The sequence below is a fragment of the Acinonyx jubatus genome, chromosome D3 (assembly GCF_027475565.1).
Source record: "Acinonyx jubatus isolate Ajub_Pintada_27869175 chromosome D3, VMU_Ajub_asm_v1.0, whole genome shotgun sequence".
Taxonomy (NCBI): domain Eukaryota; kingdom Metazoa; phylum Chordata; class Mammalia; order Carnivora; family Felidae; genus Acinonyx; species Acinonyx jubatus.
The window spans coordinates 55,107,900-55,131,725 of record NC_069392.1 but is presented as its reverse complement, the minus strand read 5'-3'; the positions used below and the strand labels follow the sequence as shown (position 1 = coordinate 55,131,725).

Genomic DNA, 23,826 nt, shown 5'->3' with positions numbered 1-23,826 from the left:
ACAGGGGTCTTGCAGGCCAATGTAAGGAGTTTTTATGTCATACTTAAGACAGTGGGGATCCATTGAAGGTCTTGAAATAGAGAAATGAAGTGGGCTGGTTTACTTTTTTTTTTTTTTAACATTTATTTATTTTTGAGAGACAGAGACAGAGCACAAGTGGGGGAAGGGCAGAGAGACAATGAGATGCAGAATCGGAAGCAGGCTCCAGGCTCTGAGCTGTCAGCACAGACCCCGATGCAGGGCTGGAACTCACATACCGAGGGATCATGATCTGAGCCTAAGTCGGACACTTAACCGACTGAGCCACCCAGATACCCCTGATTTACTTTCTAAATGATACCTTCAGCAGCTGTTTTGTGGTATAAAATGTCAAGCCCGAAGTCAGAAGAGGACCATGAATTCTGCAAATTCACTGAGATCACTGCCAAAACTCTTCATTAAGAGTCTCCTCTCGTTTCCCTGATAATTTTGTCAAAATAAAGTAGTGTAACATGTAGTGGGAGCTAAATCTTGTTTCCCCCTTACTAGTTATGAGCTGTAGAAAGTTACTTACTTGTGCCTCAATTATCTATTTCAGCTGTGAGATGGGGATAATAAAAGTTCCTACCATGATACAGTTGTTGTGAAAATGACAATATATGTGGCTGGTACAACGTAGTAAGCATTCATAAATACTAGCCTTTATTACTCCTTTCAGAGGGCTACTGCGAGGATCACATGAGATAGTAACTCCTGTGACAGGGGTTATGAATCCGTAAAGACTATCTTAATGGCAGAATTCTCCCTTTCTTTTCCTTGTCTCTTAAACGGAACACAGAACTCTGGGCTATCCGAGGAGAGGCGCCAGGCCAAGCGCAGTCTCAAAGCGGTCATTGTCGTCGCACCGCCCCTCCCCCGCCCGGAGCCCATCTCCATGGCAACGCGGGGCTTCGCCTCTCCCCGCCTCCTGGGACCCGCAGACCGGAAGCAGTCCGTGCCGGGGGCTTCTGGGAAACGGCTTGTGAGCGGCGTTTCTGCGTCTGCTTTGGACAGCGAAGCTGCTGCGGATCCCGAGTCGGAGGTTTGCGAGAGAATGGGGGGAAGGGCGTGAGGGGGACGCTGGGCTAAGGGGCTGCAGTCCTTTTGGTAGGAGACAGAAAAGAAGCCTGGCGGGATCTTCCTCGGCTTGCCAGGAGGCGCGGACAGGCCGCTGTCTCCGTATACAGCAGTTGGGGGGCTGGTAGAAGTAGATGGAAAGCCAGATTGGGCTTTCAGTACCATCGGAGAGTCCTCCATCCCCTGTGTCCTCCGCGACCCTCGCCTTTCCCCCCTCCCCCCTCGGCCGGTTTTGTTCTATTTCGAGGCCTGGCGTCTCGCGGAGGGTTCTGGGACTCATTTTGGGCGGAGGTGGGAGGGGGCGGGCCTTGCGCGGGGGCTGTCGGGGCTTGTAGTTCCGCCGGACGCGGGCGGAAGTACCGTGACCCCGACGTTGTTGGGGCAGTGTGGCCTTCGGTCATCCGAAATCCGCCGAGGCCGCGACGTTGTTGGGGCAGTGTGGCCTTCCGTCATCCGAAATCCGCCGTTGCTAGTGCGGCGAAGAGGGGCTGGGGGACGTCGGGGCGGGGTTTGCAGCGGAACTCTGCCGGAGTGAGGCGAGGAGATCACCTGGGACTCGGCTCCCCGCCCAAACACTAGGGATCGCGGGCCTGCCCACCTTGTACCTCCTTCACGGCCCAAGGGCCGGCTGCAGTAAGAGAACGTAAAAGGAAGATAAATTTCTTTTCTATAGAATGATTGAGCCTTTGATAAGGTAGGATCCTGGAATAGGAACCAACTCATCTGTTGGCTAAACCCTATTTAGAAGGCCGCCACACTCCAGGGTACTTAATTAAACCTGTCTGCATTACTTGTCTGTGATAAGGTCTTTTGTGATAACTAGACTTGTGAGGGTTACAAGAAGTTTTTTGAAACCATTGGTTTTCAGATTCTGGCCCTTAGTAGATACATTGAGTAGCTGCGTGGTTCATTCCTAGTATGTGTTGTAAACAATGGCATGGGCATGACTGTGCAAATACAAGGAAAGGATCAGAAATAGCACAAGATTTCCCTGAAGGTAGAAGCTGGGGAAACAGTGAGTCATCCAGTGAGCGATGATGACTCTGGGCCACTGCAAGAAGTTAAGATGTTATGAGAGTACCTTTTATTCACTGAGTTTGCTGTGATTAATGCCGGTCATTACAGATTTAAATGTAGTTCTGGGGGTGGTGAGTGGCTGAATATTTGCATTGCGTGGCATCTAGTGGTTAGTTTTTTCAGTATTGATCTGTTACTGAGCAAGTGGATATTTTTTCACATATATTTTGAGTTCAGGGCGTTCTTAAAAAATATTTCTGAACTCTTAACCTAACCATTAAAAAGTATTTTGTTAAGAAAATTTTAAGCAGATAACAGAAAAGCAGTCCCTGTTTTTGAGTTGACCTACGGGTGTCCTGAGTTGCAAAGAATGTGTTCCAGGGTCAAATGCATTTAGAAAACATTGAGTTGGACTGGTTCTTACTTGGATTCTTTTGATTAACGAAATAAGGTTTGTTGATTTAGTGGGTCACAGCTTGGCAAACTTTTTCTAAAGGGCCAGGTAGTAAATATTAGGTTTTTCAGACTATGTAGTGTTTGTTGAAACTGTTCAACTCTATCATTGTAGTGTGAACTGTCAGCAAATACATAGAATTATTTATGGATGCAAACATTTTAATTTTGTATTATTTTCACATGTCATGAAGTATTCTTGTGGTTTTTTTCAACCATGTAAAAATGTGAAAACTATTCTTAGTACAAACATTGTACAAAAATAGGCAACAAGCCACGTTTGGCTGTGAGCTATAGTTTGCCAACTTCTGGTGTAGGTTATTGATTGGAATTTTTAATCTGGTAAGAAAAACAAATATCTTTTACTTCCTTTATCAGCACATGTTCAGATTCTTAGGATATTTGGTAGTTGATGTATTTTTTTTTCCTTGTGCCTCAGGAGAGCCTGTGAAGAAAGCGGTATTTCCCTGAGGCCTGTATCCTGCCTTGATTGACTTTTCTTGAAGTATTATAAATCAGGATGTCTGCACAGTCCGTGGAAGAAGATTCAATACTTATAATCCCAACTCCAGATGAAGAGGAAAAAATACTGAGAGTGAAGTTGGAGGAGGATCCTGATGGTGAAGAGGGATCGAGCATCCCCTGGAACCATCTTCCTGATCCAGAGGTTTTCAGACAGCGATTCAGGCAGTTTGGATACCAGGATTCACCTGGGCCCCGTGAAGCTGTGAGCCAGCTTCGAGAACTTTGCCGTCTATGGCTCAGGCCAGAGACACACACAAAAGAACAAATCTTGGAGCTGGTAGTGCTGGAGCAGTTTGTTGCCATCCTGCCCAAGGAACTGCAGACCTGGGTTCGAGAGCATCATCCGGAGAACGGAGAGGAGGCAGTGACAGTGCTGGAGGATTTAGAGAGTGAGCTAGATGACCCTGGACAGCCGGTGAGTCTGCTTGTGTCACTCTCCTGGGGCAGAAGCACTGGCATAGCAGTAGGCAGGGCTGCTGAGTTCATTCCACTCAACTAAGTTAGAATTGTGTGTATTCCTCCCACCCCTGCACTGCTCCCCGCTGGCTATGCTTTGTCATATAGACCACCACACTATATGTTTTGTATGGGTTTTCTTACGTGTTTTTAATTCTGAATCTCATCAGATTCCTTCTCAGCTGAGCCAGACTTTATTTTTTCCAGGTTTCTCTCCGTCGACGAAAACGGGAAGTTCTAGTAGAGGAGATAGTATCTCAAGAAGAAGCTCAGGGATTACCAAATTCTGAGCTGGATGCTGTGGAGAACCAGCTCAAGTGGGCATCCTGGGAGCTCCATTCCTTAAGGCACTGTGGTGAGGACCAAAACTTCAAGTGGGCTAGAGGGTGAAAGAGAGTGTGGGCCTTTTGTCCAGAACTCTTTGGACAAAAGGGGATAGGGAATAATCCCCTTAACCTAATTTTGTACACATAGACAGACTGTGTATACACAGTCAACAATTGATTTGTGGACCCTCAGGTCTTTTAATCTTAGACATTAACATCATCATCCTTTTCTTCCCTTTTACCTCTTTCTTGAAGATCTCCCCATTTCAGATTGGCATTTGCCTTATGTTGAGCCAGCACCCACCTGTAGATGAGGTCCCTCTGTTTCAGTATTATTTACTTGCCATCTGTTTCACATCCTTTCAATCTCCTGCCTAATCCTATTGGTATAATAAGCTTAGATGAAGCCTCTTCAAATCTACCTATTTTTTTTGTAGCCACCACTGAAGTCTTTCCTGAATTTTTAGCCATTTTTTTTTTCTCTAACATCCTGCCTAGAGTCTTTTTTTTCTAAGAAGCATCTTTTGTAGAAATGTATTTTGGGTAAAACTCTTCACCTTTTCTAAGTATTTATGCAAAAGTAGGCTCCATAGCTAAAATATGCTTTACGTATAGAAGAATTAAATAGAGAGCTCAGATTTACAATAAATCGCTTAAAACTAGTCTTTGCAGTATATTGGCAGTTGACACCACATACTTAGTATACTTTGATACAACCTAGTATATTCCTAAAACTGCTGGATTCTTTTTCATATTTGTTTTTGAGATTGCTTTGGGAATCTTTCCTTGAGGTAGTTGTAGGTAACGCTGGTGTGTGCCACAGATGGAGTCTCATCAGGTTTTCTTCCCATCTGAGGGGACTCTCGAGAGGGAGAGAGAGGAGAGGGAGAGGGAGAGCGAGATCCCAGTGCTCGTGAACCAGAACTGATGGGGTGGGGCTGACGTCTGCTGAAAACCGTTAGTTTTACATGTTTCATGGGACATTGTGTCTGGAATGAAATTTGAGAACCACTATCCTTGGTCATTGGAGGTGGCATTTTCTTGGGTAGAAAATTTCTCCCCTGCCTGAATTTTAGAATAATTTTCCCTCGCTTGTAAATAGCTTCATTTCAGCAGTCTAGTCTTTATGACGCTTGGGAACTTATTTCTGTGCCATTTGTCCCCACATAACTTTAACACTTGCTTCTCCGTTGTTCATGTCTCCAGGCCTCCCTGACCCCCTGCAACCCTTCAGTCTTTCTGTTAGTCTTCTCTCTTGACTTTATCCCTTTCTTCATCATTTATTATAGACTTGCTCCCTGTTTATTTTCTAATTGTTGCTGCTCACCCTGTAGTAACTGTTTGTACTCTTACAGGCTGGAAGTTTCAGGACAGTCTTTAAATATACTGTGTCCTGCGGGTGGGTGATAGTACCTCATGTTGGTAATTCAGGCTTTTGTTTCACTAGACTTATCTAACTGAGGCTTAAAAATAATAACTCACCTAACTAAGTACCATGGCAAATACCAAGTAGGGTATTTTACAGGAAAACTTTCATTTACTAAGGGCCTGTTAAATGTAAGTGTCATGTCCTGAGTTAACAGAATACCCTCAGCTCCTATTACCCTCAGTCTCTTATTAGGACATCTTCTGGGTTCTGCTCTTAGTGTAGTGTTGGCTGTAACCTGCCTTATCTTGCTCATTTCAGAAATAGTCACTTTTTGACAGATCGCATATTATTTATACCATCATGATTCGGTGTAATTTCTTCTTTTCTCAAAGCAAAAGAATATTACAAGGATTTCCCAATGGGCAATTTTTATATTTCTTATGAAATTTCATCCAGACCTAGCTGCAGCACTTTGTCTAACAATCATATAGAATCTGCCACATCTTTCTGCCCTTTGTTTTCTGACGAGTGTTGTAAAGCACACTTGCTTATGTTACTGCTTTTATTCAGATATAACATTTTAGTTCTTCATTATGGGAGCATGCCATTACCCCCTTAGCCTCAGAATCAGTCATTTAATTTCCTTCTTTGGAGTAGGCAACCTTAACACTGGTTTTCAGGTTGCTGTTTATAGATGAATGCAAGCTCTTTACTTTTAGTTCACATTTACTAAAGTTTTCTTCAGGTCTCTTTCCTCCCAGAATAGGAAATGAGTGACATTTACGTTTTGTCTCTATTTCAGATGATGATGGTAGGACTGAAAATGGAGCTCTAGCTCCAAAGCAGGAGATTCCTTCAGCGGTAGAATCTCACGAAGTTCCGGGCACTCTCAATATAGGTGTTCCTCAGATTTTTAAGTATGGAGAAGCCTGTTTCCCCAAGGGCAGATTTGAAAGAAAAAGAAACCCCTCTCGAAAGAAACAACATATATGTGATGAATGTGGAAAACACTTCAGTCAGGGCTCGGCCCTCATTCTCCATCAAAGAATCCACAGCGGGGAGAAACCCTACGGATGTGTTGAATGTGGGAAAGCGTTCAGCAGAAGTTCTATCCTCGTGCAGCACCAGAGAGTCCATACTGGAGAGAAACCCTACAAATGTCTTGAATGTGGAAAAGCCTTTAGCCAGAATTCTGGGCTGATTAATCATCAGAGAATCCATACTGGGGAGAAACCTTATGAATGCGTTCAGTGTGGGAAATCTTACAGTCAGAGCTCAAATCTTTTTAGACATCAGCGAAGACACAATGCAGAAAAACTTCTGAATGTTGTGAAAGTTTAAGAAATTACAAAAAAAAATCAGCACTCAGGTCTTTTTCTTCAGAAATGAAGACAAAATTAAAAACATGAAATGATACATAATAGTTTTATTTCCCTATATAGACGGTTAGAAAATCCACTGGGAAATGTAGAAAATCTTCACCCACCATTATTTTATTTTACCGTGAAAGAAATGATATCATACCTGCCTAGAAACTGAAATTTTAAACTTAATTCAGGTGTTAATGCCTAAATCTTCCATGTGATGTTTATATTCTTATTATTTTTCCAAATAATGAACTACCTGATTCTTTGTCCCTTAAAAGTTTCTTTTTTAGACAGACATTGTTTCTGTGTTGATCATTGAAATGTCTTTGCAAGGATACATTCCCTTCTACATTAAAAGGCAACGTAGGAATTATAAAATCTGAAAACCTAAACCCTTTTTTAAAAATGTACCCTTCTGCTTCCTTTTACCTAACTTGGATATGCATTCAGAAAATAGAAGATAAAGGATGACCAAAAGCCTCAAAGTAAAATGAGCCTTAAAACTCAGATGAGAAGTGATGGTGATAAAACATCAAAAGTGAATGGGACACCTAGATTGGGGAAGATAAAACAAATATCATGATCCAGGAATTGAAGTATATCAAGAATTTATCTCCATTTAATTATCTGCCTGCAGGAAAACTCAAAATACACTTACCTTGTCTGTAATTTGAAGGCATCCTGCTAATGAGAATGTTCTGTGTTATCGGTAGAAAGTGGACAGTGAACAATAAGCAGTTGTAAACTACAAGAGTAGAAATCTTAACACTAGGGAGGAATTTGTAGTGAACAGCAGTGTTGAAGGGCAAATGTAAACGGAAGGGTAATGGTCTGTCTTGGCTTTTAGAAAACAAAAGAGACTTGAAGATCTAATTTATTTTGCCTTTCTTTTGGTGAAGGACAGAAATGTCCATGACAGGTGGGCAAGAAGTATCAGGTTGGCTGTTTTATTCCTTTGGTACAAAAGGGTTGCACAGCAGGCTAACAGAGCAGCCATGCATTTATTATTAAACATTTTCTACCGACGAGGCACTGTGCTAGATACTGTAACCCTACCATGGGTAGGTAGATGTTTCTTCCACTGTAAATCATCGGGGGTTTGGTCTAAAGCTGTTTCATGTGAGTGAGCTGTTTCCCTCCATCGGAGCAGTCCTGGGGGAGGTCACCTCTGAGATTCCCGGAGCCATAGTCCTCCTACCAGGGTGTTGTCTTTGGGGGAAAGGAAGACTCAGCTCAGAGAGCTGGCCAGCTCTCCAGCAATCAGAGGTGAGTCCAAGATACTCCATCATGGTTTGGAGGTTTGTGGGTCTTTTAAAAAAACTAATCAATCTCTAGTAGCATTGAGGTTGTACTTACATGTTAAGTTGAATGGATTGTTCTATTTAAAAAATAATAGGTTATTAACAACTAGTTTATTAACTATCAGAATTGATTGAACTATTTTTTTTTTAATTTTAAGTCTTAACACATTTTAAAAAATGTATAAAAGTAATACATTGTAGTAGTAGGCTTATATACTCTTTGGCTGAGAATCCCAAGTACTGTGGTTTTACTGTTTAGTGGAAAACTCTGGAAGTTAAAATATAGAATATGAGAAAAGGCTTTTTTATAGTGGGCATTAATTGTGTGGAAAATGACCCATGTGAATAAAAAGATTTCATAGTTCCAGAGATTTTGGTTACATCTGGTGCTTGGATCAAATTTAAAAAATGGAAGGTGAGATTTGCATGAGCCTGTTAAAAAGCATAGTAATAAATGCAAGGCCAGCTGGTGGAAAAGTGAGGCAGAATGGAGCTTGTTTATAGATTTTCTGATAACAATTAATTATAAGAAATGTGCTTTATAGATTAAGATTTATTGAAGTATAAATATGTAGTAATGATATAATGTATTTTAAGTTATACAAGAAAATGTAGGGACTTTTGTTTGGGTCTTTTTCTCTTTGTGGCTGAGAGGAAACAAGTCAATGTCCAATAAAGCTATAAACTCCTCCGCTCTAAGATAAAATGATCTTGAGTTGATTTATTTATTTATAACTGGCTTCTTTCCAAGTAGGTTTTGAGGTGGCATATTTTTAATACTTCTGCTGAGATGACAGAATTCTTGTATCAGAGTAGGTAAGAAGGGAGCATCCTCTCAGTGGCTAGAATTTCACCCTGTTTTTTAGATCTTACCTCTTTTGCATATATAAAGAAACTTCCCTGTCGTACATTTGTCATAAATGCCAAAGATGTTTGGTATAACGTCAGAGCTTAGAAAAAGCAGTGTTAGACTTGGCAAATACAAGTTTGTCTTGCCAGCTCTGATCCCTGTGTGTTGTTTAGAAAGGATTCTGAGGCGAAGGCAAGGCTCTGTGGGGAAAATGGGCTGGACCCCAAAAGACTGGATTAGGGTGTAAGGGAAAAGGAAGCAGCAGTCTGTGTACTCGTCATCTTCTGTTAGTCCACGTCCCCACTAGACAACTTGATTTAAGATGGCTATTCAGTGATTCATTATTTCGGATATTAATGTATACCCACACAGATAATCCTGGTTAGCAATTCTGGGGGCTGGCCAGCCTCTGATGAAGTGACCTGGCAGTCGCCAAGCAGCGCCATCTGTTTGGTTCTTAAAAGAGCAGTCATTGTTAACGGCACGCAGGCCGCTGATAACTGCCCAATGGCTACTGAGCATTTGCTCATTATTGCTGAATTTCCTGCTGGTTTTCTTGGAGGTTAAACTCCCCACATCCACACCCAGTTGGTATTCACTCGATCATTGAACGGTATGTTTATCACGTTGATGTGAATTGAAGGGAGGGTTGTGTGGAAAGAATCTGCACTCCAGGCATTGGGTCAGTCGCTATGCCTCTCTCACTTAGATTTGTAGTCAAGGAAAGGGAGATTCATAGATTGTGTGACTTGCATGTGGCCAATTAGAGTTAAAACTCAAATGTAGTTCTGTGAACTTACAGGAATATATATTTTTTCACAGTGTAGTGAGTGATGGCTGTTAAACCTTGATTGATAAATCTGCTTTTTTATGGTTAACAAATTTGGAAGCTTATTAATAAACATATTCATTTGCATTTTCTACAGTACAGAAATGTTAAATGAAAAAGGACATTCCTTTTCACAGTCTACTCAGAAGGAATAATTACTTGGTTTGCTATTCTTCCGGACTTAGGCATATTTAAGCATATTTAAGCAAACGTGTTGATAGTTGACACTTGTGGTTGCTGTGTGCGGGCACTGTTGGAAGCGCTTTACCATGGATTAACTCTTAGCCCTCACAGCAGCCGTATGAGGTAGGTGCCTATCCCCATTCTTACACGTACTGCACTGAAACTTGCCTCCCCTCCCACTAGGATGTAGACCTGCTTTTTTATGGCTACATACGTTCCTCTGCATGAATATACTGGAATTTGTTTAACCAACCCCTTCCTGATGGAAAATAAGTTCTTTCCAATTTTTTAATTATGGCTAAAGGCATAGTTATTAACATTCTTACCCATGTATTTTGCTGCCTGTGTGGATATTTCTGTAGGATAAATAGTTAGAAATAGATTTCTTGGGTCAGAGAATGTGCACGTCTAACATTTTGGGAAATACCACCAAAAAGATGGTACCAATTTACAACTCCATCAGCTGAGTGCCTGTTTGCCTATACTTCCACCCACCCCGAATCCTTAAATACTTTTAGCATTCTGGTGGGCAGAATTTTTCTTTTTGTTAATAAGGGGGAGCATCTTTTTATGTTTATTGGCCATTTGCATTTCCCATTGTGAACTGCCTTTGCCCATTTTTCTTTTTTTAGTTAATAAATGACTACCATCTCATTTTATAAAACTTAAATGATACACAACTAGAAGAGCAAAGAGAGACCCTTTTTTTCCAGTGCTTCCAGTCTCATTCCACTGTCTAGTTTCATATACCTCCATCTAGTTCCCTTTCCATACATTTCCATATGAGTATACATACACATATAAATGCTATTTTTACATAAATAAGATCATGTATATGATTTTTCTGCAGCTTGCCTTTTTTTTTTTTTTTTTTTTTGCGGGGGGGCAGGTGTGTCAGAAACAAATCCTTAGGTCTTTAAATTTCTTTAATGGTTGATTTGAATAGGATCCAGTACTATGAAAATCCCGTTATTTAACTATTCCCTTATTTTGTCTCTTGCTATTACACTGCCAAAGTAAACATCTTCTTCATACATTTTTGTGCATGTGTGTGAATTTCTTTCGGACGGAGTTGTATGAGGTGGATTATTGGGTCAAAGGATGTGCTTCCTGATAGACCCATCTTAGCCTTTCCAAAGGTCTTCATAACTTTTTATTTTCACCAAATGTATGGAAAGTGCTCATTTCCCCACATAGCCTTACCTACACTTAATAATTTTTTTTATCTGATGGGCAAAAGAAGAAAAAATCATTTTGTATTTCCCTGATTAATGGTGAGGATGAGGTTATTTTCATAGTTTATTGGCCATTTTTATCATGGACTGTTTGTTCATATTCTTTACCTATTACAGCTTTTCTATTGGGTTATGTGTGGATATATGTTGTTGGGTCTTTTGTTGTTGTTGTTCAGCATCTCTTTCCCCATCCTCTGGTAACAGAATCCTTATTTATTGTGGGGAACCCATTCCCTGTGGCTGAGATGAGTACATGACCAGGTCTGGCCTTCCTGAGTCCTTCAGCTTCTTAGCCACAGTGATTAAAGAATGGGCATGTAACTCAAGCCAGGCTAAAGCGAGCTCTCAACAGAACTTCTGCTGGAACTCTTGGAAAGAAGGCTCTACAGGGATCCCACGAACTAAGGACCGTAAGCCTGAATTTACACCATGTGGAGAGAGTCTGAGGAGAAATTCAGAGGCTAGCAGAAAGGAATGAGAACTAAGTTCCGATGTCATTTTTCTGGAGGCCCTAGATCCAGCTGTGCCTAAAGCCTGCCCTACCTCCGAACTTTAAAGTTTTGTGAGCCAATAAAGTCCCTTTCTTGTTTAAAATAACTGAATTGGGTTTCTGTCCTGATTAATATAGGTTATTTGTATTTTCTTATTGATTTGTAGAAAAGCTTTGTAATTCTAAATTCTAGACTTAACACTTTATGCATTATATAGGTTAATAAAATTAGCATGGCCTTCCATGACTTGGCCTTTGTCAACTTCTGCCATTTGTTACTCCACTCTCTCTATACCACACATAACATTTTACATTCCAACAGTATCTAAACATTGGTGTTGGGAATGTTTGTGGATGAAAAGCTTTTTACACAGTTGTGTCTTTGGCATTTATTTTCCATCCTTTGTACAGATTTATTAACCTGGGACTCAGACTGGGGACTACACTGCCGAGTCTATGCTGTACCCACCTCCACCCATTGCTTTGGGGCATTCCCCTCAAGCATCCCTTGTACATGACTCTTGAAGCCCCTCCCTATGACCATCATCCCCTGCCACCCCCGAACATCATTCTCTCGGGCCCTCATTTTATTGCCAGGCTTGGGGATTTGAAGTTGCTGATGGCCAAAACTTAGTTGTTAGAATTTATATCCATTGCTTCTATGTGTGGAAACTACACATGGCAGTAGGGGAAAAACAAAACCCATGTTGTATGTCATGTGATGAGTAGTATGGAGAAAATAAATTGGAAAAGAAAAATTCGAGGAGAGATAGGAATGATACAAAAAGCCAAGAGATTCTGGAGGACAGATGTTCCACACATGGGAACAGCAAGTGTAAAGAACTTCATGTGGGAGCAGTCCCTGATTTGTTCAAGAAACGGCAAGTGGGTGGAGTCACTGAAGCCGAATAATGAGGTCAAGTAGGTGAAGAAGCCAGGGAATAAATGGGGTAAGGGTGGAGAGTGAGGCCACATCCTGGAAGACCTGGTTAGCTATTGGTAGGACTAGGACTTTGACTTTGAAAGATGGGAAACCATTTTGGGGCAAAGGTCCTGAGAATAGAACAAAGTGTCCAGTTACCTGTTTTTTTAAATTCTTAAAAATGTTTTTTTTTCTGGTGGTTAGAAATAAAAATCACCCCAAAAGTCACCCATGAGTCCACAGTCCTATTAACATTTTAATGTTCTCTATATACCTATATAAATGATCTCTCTATACCTGTCCCCATCTATACCTATTACACCAATATTTGCAACAGGAAGAACAAATTAGAAAAGAGTAAAGTGTCTATAATTTGGTTTGTTAATGCCTTCTTTCCTCTTAACTTTGGATCCTCTGTGCTTCTGCCTGAATCTTCCACTGGATCTAAGCTGTCCTCTCACACTTACTCATTCAAGGCATGTTCCCAACAATCTTCATCTTGCATTCTTGATTTTCCTCTCCTGGATTTTTCTATTATGCTTTGTTTTGTTTTTAAATCACAAACACACAAAATCTGTTAGGCCAAGATCCCAGGTCTAACCTGCCTGAACAAATGCTGCAAAATCTATACTGCAAAGGCTGGGAGAGAGGGGATCCCTGAGAGATGGAAAACAAATGAAGCAAACTTGGGTTGTCTCAGTTTACTACCTGGAGAGAGTTTTTAGGCCACAGCATGGGGAAGGAGAACTCAAGCGGAGCCAGGCAGGCTCCCTAAGTTGAGAAGATGGAGCAAGGCGTCCTGGGAGGCCAAGGTGGCTAGCTTTTGCAGGGCAATGTACCAGAGAGGAGAAAACTAGACAGAACACTGGAAATCTACTCAAGTTGAATACTGATGAGCACATGTGTGTGTAGGGAAACTACCTGAGGTGGGGAAGAACCATCCAAAAGGATTAGAGGGAAAAATCAGTGGAACTCACAAAGGGTACCTGAGTAGAAAACCTAACAATCACAGGCGTCAGTGTGGTGTGCTCAAAGGCAATTTTGCACCTCCCACCCCACCCCACCTGACGTTTGGCAACATCTGGAGACATTTTTGTTTGTTACAACCAGAGAAGATGGGTTCTACTGGCATCTAGTAGGTAGAGGTTAGAGATGCTGCTAAACATTCTATAATGCATAACAATAAGTTACCCAGTGCTAAACATCAGTAGTGCTGAGGCTGAGAAACTGGGCTCAAGCAGTAGGAAGGGTCCTGCTTCCTTAGTGGACAAAAATGAATCCTACACTCATACTCCCTACAAGACACTTAACAACAAGATCTGAGAGGATAAAACTGTATCCAAGTAATTTAAATACATTCCAGAACAAAACAATACATAAAAAATATCCAGCACCCACCAAGGCACAATGCATAATGTCTGGCATCCAATCGAAAATTATAAATCCTGCAAAGGGGCAGGGAAATACAACCCATAATAAGAAAAATCAATCAAATCAGCCCAGAAATGACAAAGAATTAGTAGACCAGCACATTAAGACAATTATAACTATTCCATATGATCAAGAAGCTAGTGGAGACACATCGAGACATGCAAGTTCTAAAAAAGCAACCAAACTAAGCTTCTTAGAGACAAAAACTACAATGTCTGAGATTAAAAAAAAAAAAAAATGCACAGATGGGTTTAACTGGATAAAACAAGAAAGTAAGGAAAAAAGTATAGTATATAAGACATAGCAATAGAAACTACCCAAAATGAAAAACAGGAAAAAAAAAAAAACTGAGAAAAAATGAATAGCGCATCAACATGCTGTGGTACAACTTCAAGTGCCCTGATATGTGTAATTGTAATTTGAGTCCTCAAAGGTGAGAGAGAGGAGGGATAGAGAAATATTTGAAAAAATAATCTATGGGATGCAGTTCTTATAGGGAAATTTATAGCTATAAAACACATTAGAAAAATAAGTCAATTCAGTTTCCTCAACTTAAATCTTAAGAAACCAAAATAAGAACAAATAAAACCCAAAGAAAAGAGAAGAAATAGCAAAGATTAGATTACAAGTCAATAAAATAGAAAAATAAGAGAAAAACACACACACACACACACACACACACACACACACACATATATATGTTTATTTATTTTGAGAAAGAATGCAAAGAATCAAGGTGGGGCAGAGAGAGGGGGAGAGAGAGAGAGAGAGAGAGAGAGAGAATCCCAAACAGGCTTTTCACTGTCAATGAGGAGCCTGACGTGGGGCTCAAACCCACAAACTGAGATCACGACCTAAGCCAAAGTCAGACACTTAACCGACTGAGTCACCCAGGTGCCCCTCTATATTCTTTTTAAACCAAAATCTAACTTTTAAAAAAGATTAATAAAATTAATAAACTTCTAGCCAGACTCATGGAGGGGGCAGGGGCACGGGGAAAGAAAGAAAATACAAATTACATCAGGAATGAGAGGTGTGACATTACCGTATATAATTAAAAAAAATTTTTTTTGAGAGAGCGAGCGAGTGGTGGAGAGAGGCAGAGAGAGAGAATCTTAAGCAAGCCTCATGCTCAGGGCAGAACCCCAATGGGTGCTCAATCCCACCACCCTGGAATCACGACCTGGGCTGAAATCAAGAGTGACACTCAACCGACTGAACCATGCAGGTATCCCCGTTATACAAATTCTTATCCACATAAATATTTGTAAGGTTTGCTAACCTCCACATTGCTGATTCCAATACTCATTTCTTAGACTTATATTACTCGAGCCATCAGCCGCAGTATTTTGCATAATTGACATTTTCATTTGGCGTCAAGAACAACATGCCTGGGTTTTCTCTGCTTCGTGGGGCATTTCTTCTCAGTCTCAACGGTGCTATTTCCTCATGGGTCTCTAGACTTTTATATGTTGGAGTGCCTGAGGACTCAGTGTTCAAATCCCTTTTCTTTTCTACCTACATTCTCTTCCTAGGTGATCTCATCTCTTTAAATACCATCTATGACTGCAAAATCTGTATCTCGGCCTAGACCTCTTCTCTGAACTGCGGCCTTATGTATCCTAGGAATAGCCACTTTGATGCCTGCTTTAGTCTTGGTTCCTAAGAAAACAGAGCCTAAGATAAAAAACCTTATTGTTAATACTTTATTGGGGTGATGCAATCCCAGGAAAGGATAAGTGAGGGTAAACGGGAGGTGATGAAGGGCAGGAGAATACAAGTGGGTGTTACTGAGCTGTCCACAGCTTCAGAACAGCTGTTTGCTTAGTCTCACTCTGTTCAGAGCGCAAGTGCTATAGACTACTTCATCGCACCTCACCATGGGGTAGGGGAGGAAGAAGACTTTTCTGCAGACTCTCCCTCCCTCTGGTCAGTTTCTATCAAAGGGCATGAATTCCTCCTCTCCAGCAGCCACCACTAGGAAGCCACACTCTAAGACAATACAGCACGGGAGGAGTGGGAGTCCGTCCCTGCAGTCTTGTGGGCTTGCAGCCTCAGGGGTGGAGGTGCAGGCCATCTTCTTAGAGGGTTATCAGTATCAGAGCAGAACACCCACTCTGCAAATGGGAGGCAGTTTTTAAACTGGGTTTGGTACAATGACTAATTAGGCATCTTAAATCTAACACGCCCTAACATCAAACCTTTAATTTGTGCCCAAACATGTTCTTTTTATAGTTTTCTTTATCTTAGAAAGTGGTGATTTTGTCCTTCCTATTGCTCAGGCCAAGGGCCTTGCTGCTTCCCTGCTTGCTGTATTTTACTGTGTTCTCAGCATAGCAGCCAGATCATTTAAGTGCTGCTGATCATTAAGTCAGACGATTATCACTTTGGCTCAAAATCCCCTTCCTTTTTGCCCTATTTAAATGTCAAAGGGGAACTGCATGTGCCACTTACTCTTAAACTATTCAGAAAAAAACTACATAGATAGATAGATAGATAGATAGATAGATATCTGGATAAACAAAACAGGCAGATAGAGAATTATAAAGAAATTATAATAAAATGTTGACATTTGGGGAATCTGGGTGAAGGGTATACAGGAATTCTTTGTACTCTTCTTGCAATTTTCTAGAAGTTTGAAATTATGTCAAAAGTCAAAGTTAAAGAAAATTTAATAGCCCAGAAAGGGGGAGGGAGAATTATTAAAGGAAAATCAGGGTAGGTGCTATTATTGAGAAAGCTTGAGGCAGGGGCAGGGTACAGGGGATACTGAGAAAGCAATTATAAATATTCATTATAGTCATAATTTAAAATGATGTAGAGCTATGCTCATGGATATATAAAATGTTCATATTTAGTTTAAAATGTCTCAATATTTAGTTTATCATTATTGGTATCATTTTTGGAAAAAAAAGTACATATATATGTAGAATGGCATACACCGAAATTCTAGGTTTGCAAAATAGGTTTCCAGAGACAGTGACTTCTATCTTTATTCTTTTACATATTACCATTTTTTTCTTTTTACAATAAGCTAGCAGCACATTTATAATCAGCCAAAAAAAAAAAAAATCAAAAAATGTTAAAAAGAAAGTAAATTCTCATTTAGGTCAGGGGTCAGCAAATGTTTTCTGTAAAGGGCCAGATAATAAATATTTTCAGCTTTGGGGCCCTACAGTTTCTGTTGCGACTATGCAACTCTGCCATTATAGCAAAAAGCAGCCATGGATAATACACAAACAAATAGGCATGGCTGGGTTCCATTAAAACTTTACAAAAACAGGTGGCAGGCTGGCGTTCTTGTAGTACTTTGCTGGCCCCTAATTTAGATGGATACTTTTTTCCCTAGAGTATGGCTTATAGGCATGAAATGTTCTCATTCCTATAGGACTTCATATGGGGCCCTCTGGACCAGCTGATGGTCTGAGAATTTCACTGGCCCCGTGCAATTACCTGTATCATTGAGTTAGCAGACTAAATGAAATTCAATGTAAATATCTAACCAAAACCACACTTATAAACAAATAACACTTTGTCTAGAGAAGTGTAATGTGATAAATATGCATTGTAAGATATTGTAGATAGTTTCAGTCTGTCATAGAACTGGATCCCCACCGTTGGAAAGAAGATTCCTTTCAATATGCCCTGGAGGCTCAGCTGTAGCTCCCTGAAGCTAGAGTGATCAGGGGCCTGAGGATATCTTAGGAAGATGTGGAAAGATGCGTATGTCAAAATCCTGGAGAAAGCCAGGCTCCTCCTGGTCTTGTTCCAGGAATAAAATCTTCCTCTGTAAGGAGCATAATCCACAGCTTCCATAAAATTAGTTGGGTAATGTACCATATTTTCCTATTACCTGAAGAGTTTGTGTAAGATTGGTTTATTTCTTCCTTTAATGTCTGGAAATATTCCCCACTGTGATATCTGGCTTGGAGTATTTATGGGACAAATTTTAAATTACAGATAATTTCCTTAATAGACCCAGAACTATCCAGATTTTATATTTCTTCTTGTGTTAATTTTGGATAAAATTTCAGAATTTTTGATAAAGTCATTAATGGCATCCTTTATGTTATATTTGTAATGGCTGTAGATCTATAGTAATGGTCACTTTGGCATTCCTTACACTGACAAACGGTACGTTTTTTTTTTTTTTTGACCAGTTTTGCTGGGGGATTATCACTTGTATTCTTTTCAAAAACTGAACTGAAATATTTGTTTTCTATTTCATTAATTCACGATCTACTATTTCTTTCACTCTTTTTTTTCAATTTTTTTTAACGTTTTATTTATTTTTGAGACAGTGAGAGACAGCATGAACAGGGGAGGGTCAGAGAGAGGGAGACACAGAATCCAAAGCAGGCTCCAGGCTCTGAGCTGTCAGCACAGAGCCCGACGCGGGGCTTGAACTCACAGACTGCGAGATCATGACCTGAGCCGAAGTCAGACGCTTAACCGACTGAGCCCCCCAAGGGCCCCTCTTTCCTTTCACTCTTGTTTTGTTTTCAAAGAAACCGTTTATTTTCTGCCAACCATATTTCCCTTTTCTGTTTAACAGTCTGTGGAAGAACAGCTTAAAACCACTCAGTGGTCATTCCTAGCCATTCAGTGGCCTGAGCAGTGGGAGCTGCAGACCAGTCTTCAATGGCAGGCTGCACGCTCCGGTCTTCAGTAGGGATCTGCTGAATAGGCACAGAGGCACCTGCCTACCTTCCGAGCAGTCAGGGAGCTCAGGTTGAGAAGCAGTAACTCCAGGAACTGGAGCAGTCCATTCACCCTGAAAGTCATTCGTGGTCATAGCCTTTTCAGCAGGCCTTTTCATGGCCAGCATCTGTGGGCCAGCATCCACCTCACCAGACCCAGTGAGTGAGCCTCCTCGCTGCCCGGGATGGCAATGTCCATGTAGAGCAGATGAGTTCGTGTTGACACACAGCAGTGGTAGGCAGGCCAACATAAGACACCTCTGTGAGAGGCTGGTAGTCAGCCCTGGGATGAGTAACCACCAGAAGTCCTGGCTCCTGCAAGGCTGTCTGCATCTGGTTAGTGAAGTTTCCGGGAGAAAAGGGGCCAGCATTAGGGGTGTGTGGAGTTATTTCTGGAGAGTGTATTGTAAGGCCTGGGAAAGAGAATGGGGTAATTGCTGAAACGTCAGCGATGTTCCAGTTTCAAGGCTGTCGGACGCGATAGCACTATGAGAACAGAGCCCCACCATCTCCCAGGAGCCGGTTAGGAGACAGACCCATTGTAATTGCCTAGCAGTCCTTGGAACTGCACATCTTCCCTACATGCTTTCACGTAAACACCAGATGTCTGGAGGCTCTTTGTGTTTTCCTCCCACGCTTCTTTGATGTTTATACCTGATGAACATAAAATAAAGACCATGTGCAGTTGGCTGCTGCTGCTGTTTCGCTGGCAGAGGCAGCCCTGCCTGTCTGCTCAGTCTAAGGGTCTGAGAACATTTTCTTCAGTGCGCGGCTACAGGGGTGGCTCCAGTGACAGCAGCAAACTTCAGCACAACTCGCTGGCCAGTATTCCTGGAGGCCATGACACTGACATCAGTTGCATTTCAGTGGCAACAATGACATGAGAGGCCAGCAGAAGCTTCTCCTAGGTTCTCTTCAGATTTATGATAAAGATGCCATCACATTTCCTTTTGTAGAGGTGCTTTTCCATTTAGAAGTCAAGTTGCTGCCCCTAAGCGGGTTCCTGCTGCAAGGAATTTGAGAAGACATTGTTCCCTCATTTGCAGGACATCAAACGTTCTGGACATGGTGCAAATTTCCCTTTAAGTTACAATGGGAACCCAGAACAGCAGTGTATGAACTTCTCTCTACATTCTTTCTTCAGATTTACTTGCTATTCTTTTTTTAATTTCTTGCAATGTATATTTAAATCATTGAACTGCAGCCCCTTCTTTCCTAACACATGCACTGAATGTTATAATTTTTTTTTTAATTTTAGTTTTTAAAATAAATTTCTCTTTAATCAGGGCTTTAGTTGTATTCCATAATTTCTATTTTTGTCTTGAGAAAAATACCTTTAAAATTTCCATTATGCTTGCTTCTTTTATTCATAGGTGATTTATTTATTTTTTAAAGTTCATTTATTTATTTTGAGAGAGAGTGTGTATGCATGTGGGGGACAGGCAGAGAGAGGGAATCTCAGGCGGGCTTCGCACTGCCAGCCTGCTGTGGGGCTCCCGACATGAAGCTCAAACTCACAAACGGCCGAGATCATCGAAAATTAACCAACTGAGTCACCCAGGTGCCCCATCATATGTGATTTGAACGGTCTTAATTTCCAAACACTTGGGAATTTTTTTAGTGTGTATGTGTGTGTGTTACTGATTTCTAGCTAATTTCATTGTTGTCTGAAAACATATGCTAAGTCTTGCTGTCCAATGTGGTAGCCACTAACCAGAGGTGGCTATTTAAATTAATTAGAATTAAATAAAATGTAGTTCATCAGGCACATTAACCACATTTTAAAATGTGAACAATACTGACAAGAACATAAAAAGTTCTATTGCACAGCACTGCTCTAAATTATTTCAATCTGATGAAATTTGGTGAGGCTTGCTTTACAAGCAAGCACATGGCAAGTTTTGGTAAATGCCCTCTGCATACCTTAAAGAGGTTTTCTGTCGTTGGTTGCACTGTTATCTATATGTCAATTAGGTCATTTTGTTAATTATATTATCCATGTATACTATATTCTTTTTTTTAAGTTTATTTATTTACTTTGAAAGAGAGAGAGAGGGAAAGAGAGAATCTCAAGCAGGCTCCACACTCAGCGGAGAGCCTGATCTCATGACCGTGAGATTATGACCTGAGCCAATATCAAGAGTCTGCAGCTTAACTGACTGAGCCACCCAAGTATCCCTATACTCCTCTTTCACTGTAGATATTACAACAGGCATTCTTGTTTTATTAGAATCCATTATAAATTAGTACTTCTACCATTTCCCTGATAACGTACTTAGGTCCTGATTTGAGGCATTATTATATTTTCTTATAACCCATCTTCATTTAGATTTGCCCTCAGATTTACACTTTCCGTGGCTCTTCATTTCTTCTTAAACTTGTTTTTCAGTCTGGAATCATTTCCCTTTTTCCTGAAGAACTCCTTTTAGTATTTGTTTGAGTCTATGGGCAGAATTCTCTTGTTTTTGTTTATCCGGAAATGTCTTTACGTTGCCTTTAAAATTTTTTAATTTAATTTTATTTTTTTGAGTATAGCTGACATACAATGTCACACTAGTTTCGGGTGTATAACATAGGAGTCAACATCTCTACATGTTATACTATGTTCACCACAAGTGTAGCTACTGTATGTCACCATACATATTGCCTTTGCTTTTAAAAGTTATATTTCCAAGATATTACATGATTTTCTGGCATTATGTTGAGAAGTTAGCCCTCAGTCTTATTTGTTGCTTATTTGAATATAATGTGTTTTTTTTTTCTTTTTTTATATATATTTTTTCTTTTCCTTTGGTTTTGTTAGGTACTATGATGTCCTCAAGTGTATTTTTCTTTGTATTTATTCTGCTCGGTGTTTGTAGTGCTCCTTTAATCTATGGCTTGATATTCATGAGTACTGGAAAATTCTCGATCACTCTTTCTTTAAATAGAGCCTCTTCTCATCATCTCTTATCTCATTTTGAGGCTCAAATTATTTGTATGTTAGATCTTCTTACAATATTAGGTATGATGCCTATGCTCTCCTCTGCATTTTGTTTCTTTTTCCCCTCCCTGCTTCTGCCTTGGTGTTTATTTACATCTTTCAGTTCACCAATCTCCACTTCAAAGTATCCAATCTGCTGGTAATCCTATCAATTGAGCTCTTAATTGCAGTTGTTATATTTTTCAGGTGTAGAACTTCCATAAAACAGTTTTCATAGATTTATTAGAATCTATTAGAATCTATCTAATAAATTCTGGTAACATTTATTCATTAATATTTTGTTGAGTATATTAATTATAGTCATTTTAAAGTCCATGTCTGGTAACTCCAATATCTTTATCACTTGTGATTTTATTTCTAAACATATGTTCTTTCTCTTGGTCGCGGTAGCTTTTTTGCATATTAATTTTTTATTGACATATAATTCACCTGCCATATAATTTACTATTTTAAAGGGTTGACTCCAGTGGTTTTTAGTAAATTCTAAAATATGCAGCAATTGGCACTAATTCCAAAACATTCCCAGCACTCCAAAAAGATACCCTATACCCATCAGCAATCAAACAGCCAAACTTCCAAGTGGTTGCACCATTTTATATCCCCACCAGCAACATGAAGGCTCCAGTTTTTTCCACATCCTTGTCAACGCTTGTTACTGTCAGATTTTTTTAAATTAGATTTGTATAAGTAGTGTTACTTTTATAACTCATTTCTAAGACCTAGTGAGCAGGTTGATTTAGAGAACTGGGGAGAGTGAGGAGCGTAGGATGGCTACCAGTTATTTCATCTGTACGGCAAGGTGTTCAGCAGTGCAGTTCACCAGAACAGGGAATTCAGAAGGAAGATATCATGCGGGTGTGTGTTAAGCTCATGACACTAGGTAGAAGTGTGTAGTAAGCAGACAGCTCTTAAAATTTACTCTCAGGAGAGGGGGGTACACTTCAGATATAAACTCCATCATCCTATTTTCTTCTTCATTTTTTTAATTCCAAAAGGAACAGATGATAATTCATTGTACACTTTTTTCCTACTGACTTCACAACTTATCATCATGTGAATACCTTTTAGCTCCTCTACTAGTGACCCTCATGCTTTTATTTCCAGGCTTCCAAAATAGTTTTCTTTCTGTTCTTCCCTATTTATTTATTTATTTATTTATATTTTTGAGAGAGAGAGCGTGTGTGAACACAAGTGAGCAGAGGTGGGGCAGAGGGAGAGGAAGAGAATCTTAAACAGGCTCATGCTCAGTGCAGAGCCCAAAGTAGGGCTCTATCTCATGACCATGAGATGACCTGAGCCAAAATCAAGAGTGGTACACTTAACTGACTGAGCCACCCAGGCGCCCCTTTCTTTCCCCTTTTATTCTTCTGAAGGCAGTAAGACGATCATGTCATTTCTTCGTTCAAAGACCTCAATGGCTTTCCAGTACCTTGAGAACAAAATGCAGAAATATGAAACTTAACCCAGCCATAACTAGTACTTTTCTATTTTCCATATGATACTAAACGCCAAAAAGTTGAAGTGCCTGCTTGTTTAGCATCACATTCCTTAAGTCTTTTCTCCTACCTCGTTTTTTATTTCCATTTCATTCTTTTTTTTTTTTAACCTTTTATTTATTTTTGAGACAGGGAGAGACAGAGCATGAACAGGGGAGGGTCAGAGAGACGGAGACACAGAATCTGAAACAGGCTCCAGGCTCTGAGCGGTCAGCACATAGCCCGACGTGGGGCTTGAACTCACAGACTGAGAGATCATGACCTGAGCAGAAGTCGGCCGCCTAACTGACTGAGCCGCCCAGGCGCCCCTCATTCTGACTCTTTTAAGTACATGTTTTAGTAATTATTTTCATGAACTGTTGATCATAAGGGCAGGAACTCTTTCTCACCCCTTCAGCAGCACTTAGTAGAGTATGATGCTGAATGTTTATTGAATGAATGAATGACTACATACATCACATCATTTCACATACTTGCTTGCTTCTTGTTGTTGACTACTTTGTTGACTACTTCCTTCTGCCTTTATGCTTCTACTCCCATCCTTCAAAACTCAAATTTCAAGGGCTCCATAAACTTTACCTTTTCTTTCTAATCATAATTGAACCTTACCTCCTCTGAGCTCTTATAAGCATCTTGTCTACCCTTATGATTACACTGAGCCATGTGTTTTCTGTATACATCAGGCTTTGTCACTTATGCTTTGTTGGGACAGTATATTCTTCGTGTATAGTAAAACCGAAAGAAAAATACCTTGCATGTAGTAAATAACAATGTGTTAAAGTGAAATATTAACTGGGT

At 40.4% G+C, this 23,826-nt stretch overlaps 1 protein-coding gene across 2 annotated transcripts; it reads left to right on the top strand.

The window, feature by feature from the left end:
• The first annotated feature begins 910 nt into the window (after positions 1-910).
• On the top strand, positions 911-11,743 carry ZNF24 (zinc finger protein 24). 2 transcript variants are annotated; one of them, XM_015082321.3, is made up of 4 exons: positions 911-1,060; positions 3,005-3,505; positions 3,754-3,901; positions 6,044-11,743. In XM_015082321.3, the coding sequence occupies exons 2-4, from the start codon at positions 3,086-3,088 to the stop codon at positions 6,580-6,582; spliced, it is 1,107 nt and encodes a 368-aa protein (XP_014937807.1). In that variant the 5' UTR covers positions 911-1,060; positions 3,005-3,085; the 3' UTR covers positions 6,583-11,743. The 2 variants fall into 2 exon arrangements, with proteins under 2 accessions (XP_014937807.1, XP_014937808.1); XM_015082322.3 differs by lacking the exon at positions 911-1,060 and adding an exon at positions 1,459-1,789.
• Positions 11,744-23,826: the final 12,083 nt, after the last annotated feature.

What these genes read in the sequence shown, in the direction of transcription:
- ZNF24 (XM_015082321.3), top strand. Translation starts at nt 3,086, where the DNA reads ATGTCTGCACAGTCCGTGGAAGAAGATTCAATACTTATAATCCCAACT. An exon ending in TAGATGACCCTGGACAGCCG is followed by an intron (nt 3,506 to 3,753) that starts GTGAGTCTGCTT and finishes TATTTTTTCCAG; the next exon opens with GTTTCTCTCCGTCGACGAAA. An exon ending in CCATTCCTTAAGGCACTGTG is followed by an intron (nt 3,902 to 6,043) that starts GTGAGGACCAAA and finishes TCTCTATTTCAG; the next exon opens with ATGATGATGGTAGGACTGAA.